Source organism: Anastrepha ludens, chromosome 3, assembly GCF_028408465.1.
Source record: "Anastrepha ludens isolate Willacy chromosome 3, idAnaLude1.1, whole genome shotgun sequence".
In the NCBI taxonomy this organism is placed as follows: Eukaryota; Metazoa; Arthropoda; class Insecta; order Diptera; family Tephritidae; genus Anastrepha; species Anastrepha ludens.
The window spans coordinates 120,656,087-120,667,212 of NC_071499.1; the positions used below are offsets into that span (position 1 = coordinate 120,656,087).

The 11,126-nt window shown below is 39.1% G+C and overlaps 1 protein-coding gene across 1 annotated transcript; it reads right to left on the minus strand.

Annotated features, from left to right (window-relative positions):
* Positions 1-1,613: 1,613 nt before the first annotated feature.
* LOC128858935 (serine-rich adhesin for platelets-like) lies at positions 1,614-9,891 on the minus strand. Its single transcript, XM_054095527.1, has 3 exons — positions 9,650-9,891; positions 2,000-6,157; positions 1,614-1,940 (listed from the first exon to the last, which is right to left on the minus strand). The coding sequence occupies exons 1-3, from the start codon at positions 9,696-9,698 to the stop codon at positions 1,717-1,719; spliced, it is 4,431 nt and encodes a 1,476-aa protein (XP_053951502.1). The 5' UTR covers positions 9,699-9,891; the 3' UTR covers positions 1,614-1,716.
* Positions 9,892-11,126: the final 1,235 nt, after the last annotated feature.

An 11,126-nucleotide genomic window follows, 5' to 3' on the forward strand; every position in this document is an offset into this window, starting at 1 on the left:
TTTTTCTTGTTCAATCCGCTGGGGTGATTAGCAGTGCATATGGCCTCGACAAGACTTTTCCATCGTACACGGTTCTGAACTGTAGTTTTTGCGCAGTCCCATGGATTTCAGTATTTGCTAGCTTGTGCAATATCCAACATCAACCTTCTCTATGTATTCCTTGCGACCTTGCGCGTTCTAGTCCAGTGCCATTTTCCTGTTGCTATCAGATGGTTTTCTAAGCGTGTGGCTTGTCGATCGCCACTTTCTACGTTCAATTAACGATAGGAACGGTCCCTCATTCGTGGACTCCAACAGCGCGTCGTTGCTAATGGTGTTCGGCCAGAATATTCGACAGATGAAGCGGAGGCCTTTGCTGACGATAGATTGTAGCCTCTGTATGATGGAGTTATCGACCAGCCGTGCTTCACTTCCGTACAACAATAATGACTTCACACATCAGCTGAATATTCGCAGTTTAGCGCACCAGAAGATTTGCGAATGCGCCCATACTGTATGCATTCACCCGAACGCCGTCCATGCATTGTGGTTACCTCTCATACCCTTCGCCTTGGCGATGTTGACCTCCAATCTGACAGTGCGTGCCCGCGTGGCTAGTCTGTCCACCTTTGCTTGGATGTCAGTGAGTTTGTGAGGGAGGTAACAGACGTCATCGGCCAAGTCGAAAACCTCAAGATGTATAATAAAACTCCATACGACGTCTTTTTATGCAGAGTAAATAGGTTCATGACGTTGTCAAAGGCGATGGCGAAGAGAAGAGGTGACAGGGGACAACCTTGTCTTACGTCTACGTTTTGACGTTGTTCCACAATTGGCGGGACCTTCGGCAAATGGTTTTTTTATGAGGAGCTTTTTAATGGCAGAAATACACTCAGAGGTTTGCTATTGCCTGCCGACGCGCGACGCCATTTAGAAACGACTTTTACTAACATTTTGGTGTTTCGTGCTCGGAGATTCGAACCTACGCACTTCCGAATGGTAGTCACATACCAACACTAAAAATGGTAACTTGGGATGCTGAAAACGTAGATGATAGATCGTAGTTTGTACCGCGGTACTGCGGTTAATTTCTTTGTCAAACCCTCATTTTCTTGAACAAATTTTTCATCAAGTGTTTTGCAATATATCTGATATACAAGTATGTCCCAGTCGCCCGGCCTGAGTGCTGATGGCCTTCAGTTGACTCTCTTCTTTGCCTTTACTTACTAGACTATGCCACTTATAAATTATTGACCTTTCTAGACAAAAGCCAGCAATGAGATTATTTCCAAAATAGTCTACCAAGCTTTCTTGCTTACTGAGGAATTTAATTCTGATACGAAACTAAATTTTCTCAAAAACTGAGCTTTTTCTTGACTTGTCTATATCATCCGATATCTCCAAAGATAACTTTCAAATGTATCCGACGCTTGACACTCTTAGTTGTATTAAGCCACTTTATAATACTAGGAAAAACAATAGCCCTCCTCTCTGCGATTTCTCCGCCCCAGCATACTTTTTGACCTCCCCTTGTAGATGAAATGACGATAAATAGCGCAGGTCATGCCTTTCATTCCTGAAAATTAATGAAGATAAAACCGGAAAAAAATTGCGAGTGCACTTAACAGCTCTGAGATAATTTATTTATTTAAGCTCAGCCAGTTATTTAAGATGTTCTTATATTTACAATTAAGTTGGTATAAATTGAATTGTTAGCCATAGCTACTAAACAAAAGATTAACTCAAAATTCCGCCTAGTAACCAACCGAGTAACATTATTAAGGCCAAACTTTTCTGGGACAACTTCAAACCAATGCTGCTGCTCCGATTACATTTACCCTTTACGCATATTTCGCAATCCACCAAAGCTTCCTTGCCATATTTAGCTGCTAGTAATTCACAGGCGTTCTTCTCCGCTGGCACTGCCACACAACCTTTATTTAATTGCACCTTATTTTTGCCTGAAAAGTGAGAAAATTTAATTTTTTTTTTAATTCTTCAAGTGTACAGTTAGATTTACCTTTGACACGCACGCTGTAGCATTTATAGGTTATGTTCCCCAACTTCACGCCCGCCGCGTTGCCAATTCTGCTATATTTGTGCTGTATGAATCGTGCGGGATTTAGCTTCAATTCATCTCGAGCAAATTTAAATTCGTTTGCCTGGTGCATTCGCAAAGCGTCCCGTTGAACTTCACTTACTGCAGTTGCTTTTTTGGTATTAAACACCTCTTTATCTGTATTGATCTTAGAGAGAGTGGATCTGGAGTGTTTCAAAGTTTTGGGTAATAATTTTTCTTTCTCAGTTGCGAAAAGTGAACTGGATGAATCTCCTTTGCTCGCTAAATTTCCATCTAAAATAGAAGCTTCCGCAGTTGTTAATTGTAATACACCGTTAGTATTAGATGGTTTTATTGAGCTTGCAGAATTAATTTCCGCTTGCGTTATGCCGTTTGGTACTTCCATCAATTCAAAATTTACACTGTTAGTTTCTAACAGTCCCTCCATGCCCTCTTCTGTTGGAAATGCTTCTCTAGTTCCGTTTGAGTTCGCCGCTGCTGTTGTGCTTGAAATATGTACATTTGTAGTTCCGGGCATTTGCTGTAAATCGGGAGCTTTTATATTGACTTGTTTTGTACCATTCAGCTCTTCACTAATATCGACTGTTATATTTCCGAAATTTCCACCAATAACTCCTGTTTGTGATGCACCCTGAAGTCCGTCGACAGTTTTTGTATTGGTCAAAACTCCGTTTGTACTTCCCGTTTGATTCGGCATATCAGTTGCATTCAAAAGAATGGTGTTTGTGGTATTTGTAGTTACCAAAGAGCTAGCGGTAACTTCTCCTATAGGTTTGGTGCCCATTGCAGTTTCGTTGCTCAAGGTTTGATTGTTGAACTCATCCATTGAAGTTATGTTTCCGCTATCAATTGCTATATGTAATGTGCTGTTGGGTCTTCCAGCTGTTGTTGTGTTTTCAACTGCGAATTGTGTAGAATTTGTCAACACCAAAGAACTCACAGTGGTTTCTCTTGTGAGTCCAGTCCCTGCTGAAGTTTGGTTATTCATTTCTATTTCGTTAGAGTCTTCAATGGATGCTATAGTTCTAAAATTTCCATTAGCTATTCCTATTTGTGATGTACTGTTCGGTCTTCCAGACTCAGGTCGAGCCCCCACTGCAGTTTGGTTACTTGTGTCTACTTCGTTGGAGTCTTCCATTAATGTTGTATTCGCGAAACTTCCATTAGCAGTTCCTATTTGTGGTGTACCGTTCGGTCTTCCAGATTCAGGTCCAGTTCCCACTGCAGTTTGGTTACTTATTTCTACTTCGTTAGATTCTTCCATTGATGTTGAATTCCCAAAATTTCCATTAGCCGTGACTACTTGTACATACCCAATTCCATTACCTGTGTTTATTTGTGATGTACTGTTCGGTCTTGCAGACTCAGGTTGAGCCTCCACTATAGTTTGATTACTTGTGTCTACTTTGTTGGAGTCTTCCACTGATGTTGTATTTCCAAAATTTGCATAAGCCGTGACTACTTGTGATGTACCATTCGGTCTTCCAGATCCAGACCCAATTCCATTACCTGTGTTCATTTGTGATGTACTGTTCGGTCTTGCCGACTCAGGCCGAGCCTCCACTATAGTTTGATTATTTGTGTCTACTTTGTTGGAGTCTTCCATTGATGTTGTATTCACAAAATTTTCATTAGTTGTTCCTATTTGTGATGTACCATTCTGTCTTCCAGATCCAAACCCAATTCCATTACCTGTACCTATTTGTGATGTACTGTTCGGTCTTGCAGACTCAGGTCGAGCCTCCACTATAGTTTGATTACTTGTGTCTAGTTTGTTAGAGTCTTCAATCAATGTTGTATTACCAAAATTTTCATTAGCAGTTCCTATTTGTGATGTACCATTCGGTCTTCCAGATCCAGACAAAATTCCATTATCTGTACCTATTTGTGATGTACCATTCGGTCTTCCAGATCCAAACCCAATTCCATTACCTGTACCTATTTGTGATGTACTGTTCGGTCTTGCAGACTCAGGTCGAGCCTCCACTATAGTTTGATTACTTGTGTCTACTTCGTTGGAGTCTTCAATTAATGTTGTATTCCCAAAATTTTCATTAGCAGTTCCTATTTGTGATGTACCATTTGGTCTTCCAGATCCAGACCCAATTCCATTACCTGTACCTATTTGTGATGTACTGTTCGGTCTTGCAGACTCAGGTTTAGCCTCCACTATAGTTTGATTACTTATTTCAACTTCGTTGGAATCTTCCATTGATGTATTTTCAAAATTTCCGTTAACTGTGGCTATTTGTGATGTACCATTCGGTCTTCCAGATCCATTAGCAGTTCCTATTTGTGGTGTACCGTTCGGTCTTCCAGATTCAGGTCCAGTTCCCACTACAGTTTGGTTACTTATTTCTACTTCGTTAGAGTCTTCCATTGATGTTGTATTCGCAAAATTTCCATTAGCCGTGACTATTTGGGACGTACCGTTCGGTCCTCCAGACTCAGGTCGAGCCCCCACTATAGTTTGATTACTCGTGTCTACTTCGTTGGAGTCTTCCATTGTATTCCCAAAATTTTCATTAGCAGTTCCTATTTGAGATGTACCGTTCGGTCTTCCAGATCCCGGTCTAGTTTCCACTACAGTTTGGTTACTTACTTCTACTTCGTTAGGATCAATCATTGACGCTGTATTCCCGAAACTTCCATTACCAGTTCCTAGTTGTGATGTACCGTTCGGTCTTCCAGATTCCTCTGCAATTTGGTTACTTATTTCAACTTCGTTAGAATCTTCCATTGCTGTATTTTCAAAATTTCCGTTAACTGTGCCTATTTGTGATGTACCATTCGGTTTTCCAGATCCATACCCAATTTCCACTACAGTTTGGTTACTTACTTTTACTTCGTTAGGATCTTCCATTGATGTTGTATTTCCAAAATTTCCATTAGTAGCGTTAGTCAAAACTCCATTCGTAATTGTAGACACCTCTGCTGTTATGTTGCTTATGGGTGATGTACCATTGGGCCTTGCAAAGTTTGTCGTGTTTGCGACAACTTCACTCGTTGTTACTGTTAGCCCCGGTACATCTGTTATATTTATATCAATAAATGGCGATACTGTAGAGTTTGAACCTATAGTAAAATTAATCGTAGTTTCGTGACTTTGTCCTGCAGTTTCATTCTTTAAAGGTGTGTTTATTTCATTTGGTTTACTGGTTGTGGAGTTATTCAAAACGGAAGTCAAGTTTTTCGCAATAGCTTCTTGTGAGGTCGATGTAATATTTTCCGCAAAGTTTTCCGCGATCTCGAGAGTTGTAGTTTCCATAGCATTATCTTCAATAAACGTTGAGTTTTCATGATCCAACTCCATGTTTTCAAAACTTTCTTTCGAGTCTGTACTGTTCGTGGTGCTCTGCATTACAGTTGATGTTTTATTCGTCTGCGCTACCATCATATCCTCTCCGAGTGTGGTTGCATTTGCCTCCATGATTTCAATAGTTGTCTGTACAACTTCACCTGTGGCTGTTCCATTATTTACAGTCACGTTTTTCGTTGTGCCTTCATCCATCGACTCTGTAATCTTAGTAGTTTCTGTTGTATTTAAGGTCGATAGCGCAGAGACTTCTGTTCCCAAGGCTGTTTGATTTGTGCCTTCAGTGGTGCCATTTATGCCATTAGTAGTGAAAGTTCCAGCAGTGGTTTGATTGGAAATTGTGTGGTCATCTATATCCGAAGAGTTCTCAGGATCTTCCTCGTCTGTAGTCAGCTCTTCCAGAGGTACACTACTTAATACAGTGGTTGTCGAATTGGTTAAAGTGGTGTTGTTGATGCCAGTTGCGGAATTTGTAGTTTGCGTTATGGTGGCTGAAGTCAAGTTTGCTGTCACTCCTACTTTTGTAGAGTCCAAATCTGTGGCAGTAACATTACCTGCGTCAATTGCAAGATGTGTAAAAGCTGTTGTGTTGTCTGCGGAATTGGTCTCTTCGACTGTTGTGTCTACATCATCTGCGTCCGTTGTTGATGCCACTTCATCTGTTCCTAGATCAGGTTTGAGGGCAGATTGAATTTCTTCTATTGGTGAACAGTATTCTAAATGAGCTTCATTCTCCTCGCAATCTTCGCATACATAACATTCGAGGTAGTCAGCGCTGGCTACTAAAAAAGGAAGAAAACTATTAATAATTTTAATTTATTTTTTCCAGAGTGTAGTCTAAGCCATTACTACTTCGATTGTACTTTTCTCAATCTTCGATATGAGATTAAGAACATAGCACAATAAAAATCATAGGATTCGTAAAGCCTTAACACAGATTAATTTTAAAAATATCGGCAAAAAAATATATTTCATTATCTTGGCCATAGTTCATAGTTGTGCCCGAACGTACAGATATTCCAACTGAGATCAACTGCCTTCATTTCAGCTCCCCACTTTGAGCCCAAGCTTGAAACTATTACATCTTTGAAGATTGAGCTGAGGGCGGTTAGAAAAAGTCGTTTACTTTCCCAGATCACTTGATACCGTTTTATTCTGAACTGATGGCTACTTTTGAGCCCACAATATTGCTACGGACGGCACGATTTTTTTCAGTGTAGGTTGAGCTATTTTGGATATTTTATGAATACTACTTAGCTTTCAGACCATAGCGACAAAGTGGCACACTGTCAGGCCAAGGAATTACCACGTCCTGGCATGAGACAGGTCTAAAGAAGTGGGTTCTACGAATTCTTCACGGAATACTAATGGGATACCCGGCTATGAGGTAGACCGATTTCGGTTACTTACAAAATAATTTCTGTAGGAGCTTCATATGAAAATAAAAGTCGAAGTCCATTTCCTCAGCCCTTCTTATGTGCTCTCAAAGTTTCGGAAATATAGAATATTGTGAGTGAAAAGGGTTGCTAGTTTTCATTGAATAATCGGAAAGGTTTAGAGACTTGTACGCATTCTTTGGCTATATATCAAAATTATCCCTTTCATGTAACTGAACCTAACTAAAGTAGCCAGATCTAGATAGATCTAGCACAATGATTCTGAAACTAAAAGAATATCCAAGAGGAAAAGGCGATCCAAATTGCTCATGCGCAACTTGCTTGACAACTTAGACTGTCTTGGTACCTACCGATTCGAAAGATTAACTGGATTCGCAAAGCGATTAAAATACTTCGCAGAAAAGTTAATTTGGGATGGTGCAATTTATTAATTTACTTATCATAATATGCCTTTCCAAGTTTAGGCGGACCTGTTTCAAGATTTATAGGCTACTTTAGAGTTTTCCAAGGCGGGATCTATGAGCCGAGCTGGTTGGCACCTTCTTGCTTTTAAAGTCCTATCTTTTGTAGGCAGCCGCTATAGCGACTGAAACATAACGACTTCCTTAGCATAGAGTACCCTGCTATACCTTTGTTGAAATTCGAAGAAGCGATCAAAGCATTGGGGCGATTACATTAAATTTTTTGAAGGACGGTCGATGAATTTCGCATACTTCTTTTACAGGGAATAGTGATGTATTGGGAATCGAGGAAGCAAATTAATGTGCAAGGAAAAGTTTTAGATAGGGCCTGATATATTTAATCCAAAACTTTTAAGTTGCTTTGATTTTCCGGGATTCATAAGTCGTGAAAAGGTTGGAGTAGTTACGATCATATGGATTTAATGGATACTGCACTGACCGTTTTTGGCAGGATATTAATCAGTGTTATTTTGGTAACGTAGAGCCGACTGCCATGGGAACGTGACACCTGCGATCAATCCCCAGATCTCAAACACACTATTTTCTTGATTGTGACGTTATAGTGCGGTTATAGTAGGTCGAGATAATAGGACTATCAATAAGTTCGTGCGGTTTTACAACAGATGGCGTAACTTGATTATTATTCCATCGATCCACATTTCCAAACATTCATTGGAGAGCTACTGTCGTAAGGCACAAACGTCAGTATAAGTTTTTTATTTGAAGCGTAAACAACAATATTTTTACCACACTTGAAAATGTCGAATTTCGTGCCAAATAATGTGTTTTTGCGGGGAATTCTTCTTCATTATTTTAATATGAAGAAAAAAGCAGCCGAAAGTCATCGTATCTTGGTGGAAGTTTATGGTGAGCATGCTCTATCTGAGCGAACGTGCCAGAAGTGGTTTGCACGCTTTAAAAGTGGTGATTTTGGCTTGGAAGACGAAGAACGCGAGGGTGCGCCGCCAAAGTTCATGGATACCGAATTGGAGGAATTGCTCGATCAAGATCCGGCTCAAACGCAAGAAGAGGTTGCAAAAACTTTGGGAGTTGATCAATCAACCATTTCCAAACGTTTAAAAGCCATGGGAATGATCCGAAAGGTAGGCCATTGGGTGCCGTATGAATTGAAGCCAAGAGACGTTGAACGCCGTTTTATGGCATGCGAACAACTGCTTCAACGGCACAAAAGAAAGGGTTTTTTGCATCGAATTGTGACTGGCGATGAAAAGTGGGTCCATTACGACAATCCAAAACGTCGGGCAACATATGGATACCCTGGCCATGCTTCAACATCGACGTCGGCGCAGAATATTCATGGCCTGAAGGTTATGCTGTGTATCTGGTGGGACCAGCTGGGTGTTGTGTATTATGAGCTACTGAAACCGAATGAAACGATTACGGGGGATGTCTACCGACGACAATTGATGCGTTTGAGCCGAGCACTGCGAGAAAAACGGCCGCAATACGCCGATAGACACGACAAAGTTATTTTGCAACATGACAATGCTCGGCCACATGTTGCACAAGTGGTCAAAACATACTTAGAAACGCTCAAATGGGATGTCCTACCCCACCCGCCGTATAGTCCAGACCTTGCGCCATCCGATTACTATCTCTTCCGATCGATGCAACATGGCCTGGCTGACCAGCACTTCCGTAATTACGATGAAGTCAAAAAATGGATCGATTCGTGGATTGCGGCAAAACCGACCGAATTTTTCACAAAGGGAATCCGTGAATTGCCAGAAAGATGGGAAAAAGTAGTAGTAAGCGATGGACAATATTTTGAATATTAAATTTGTAACCATTTTACGTCAATAAAGTTTCAAATTTCGAAAAAAAACCGCACGAACTTATTCATAGTCCATTATTAACGAAACCAACGCAAGGCAAGTATTGTCGAGGCCCTATGCTCCCGAGAGGAGTGAACAGGCAAAGAAAAAAATATGATAACTATCATGCGAGGCTACCGATATGGGCGACTTCCACCACCTGCAAGGCTCCAAAAATTGTACTCGTCTTTACTATAGTTTTCGCGCTTGAACCCTACTGTCCATACAGCTGTTTCCACCTCTCCCGAATTGACTGCTCACGTTTTCTCTGTACATCTGGCCCTCCCCTCGCCCTGAGTTAAACACACCGTAATGCAATTTCATTTATTATTAGTGAAGCTCACATATTTGGATGTTGTCCAATTTTCTTAAGTACCGTTATCAGCTAACGTGTTCAACGTGTAAAGTTTTCCGCTCGCTTTTAAAATAATTATTCAAAATTCTTCAAATATTCAATAAGTATTTTTTTGTAATGAGATGTGGCTCATGCATGACAGATATCTTTTTGCATTTTAAGTATGTGGTCCAATTCGCATACACACACATACACATATTTGCACATATTTTGCACTGTAACTCACCATTGCTCAGCAAGACGAGCAGGAAAACAAAAAATATTTGCACTTTCATGTTTAAAAATCATTTCATTTGTAAATTGAAAATAATTTTGTTTTTGCGTTTTATGTTAAAAACCGCTATAAATGCTTGGCATCACTTTAGTACAATTTTTTTAAATTCAAAACTAATTTTTAATTTAAAGATTTAAGTAGTTAAAAATTTGTTTTGGTATTTTTTTATAATTTTTTTTTTGAAATTTCTCTGTTTTAAAGCGATTTCAAAAAAGTAGCACTTGCGAATTTAAAAACCACTGTTTCGTTCAATTGTCACTTAAAAACTAAATTTTTAATCAATTTTGTCATCATCGAACTGAAGTCCATTTTCGCAATTACCATTTTATCTTAACGTGCTGGCACATCATTTTATCTTCAGCACGATTTTCATCAGCTGGCACAAAATATCTTGAACTGATAAAATTTTTCAATTGTTAGGCGCATTTGCTTTGACAAGCTCCAATATCGATTTCGCCTAACTAATTTGCGTGTAGTTATCAATTTTGCTCCTCTTCGAACAATGCTTGGTAATTGTTAGTGTCCGACATGGGGTAATACAAGTTGTTTCTGTACATATGTAGGTGTGTAAGTACCTACTGAATTGAATGTTCAATGAGCAATTTTGTGATAACTAAATCAATATTGATATGGCAATATTTTTCAACAATACAATTCGTAGATTTACTGAGTGTATGAACAGAGAGTGATTTATTTAGATAATAGCTCAATTATACTTAAATATTATTTGTACGGCAATCAGGTGCATACCAAATTTATGTGGGTAAAGGAAATTTGCTATTAACCCTAGAAGGACATTCATATTTTTAGTACACTAAAGACATTCTTCGTCGAAACGACGACCACTCTTTTTAAGCTTTCTTCAGATTGCACCTACACCCAAAAAGAATAAAATATAAATGCAGTATTTTACTCTAAATATTTATTTAATAGTTTTAATGCTTGTTTATTTATTTTAATATAATATAAAACTTAAAATTAAAAATATTCATATTCAATAAAAAAATTTTTTTTTGCTCATAGCCCCTGACAAACTTCAATAAAAAAGTAATATTAATCAAATTAAAATTCGTTAATACTTTAAAAAGGTACATTTTATGCTTAAAACTAAAAATAAAACTCTGTTTTATGAGTCTGTAACTTTATTTTGCACATGAGGCACAGAGATCAATTTTATGCTCCCCACACAAGCTTTTTTGACATTTGGCGCATGAAGATTTGGCCATTCGACGTTTGGATGATGGACAAATCGTGCAAATCTTTCTTTTTTTGCTTGCTGATACCTCTCCACTGCTTTTTGCCTTCTCATGATGTTGAACTAGTCCGCTTTGTATATTTTGTCGAGCTGCCGTTTTCAAAGTTACCACATTAGGTCTTTTATATAAGTGTTTTTGAATGAGAGCAGAGTGTAAACCTTTCATAAATTTTT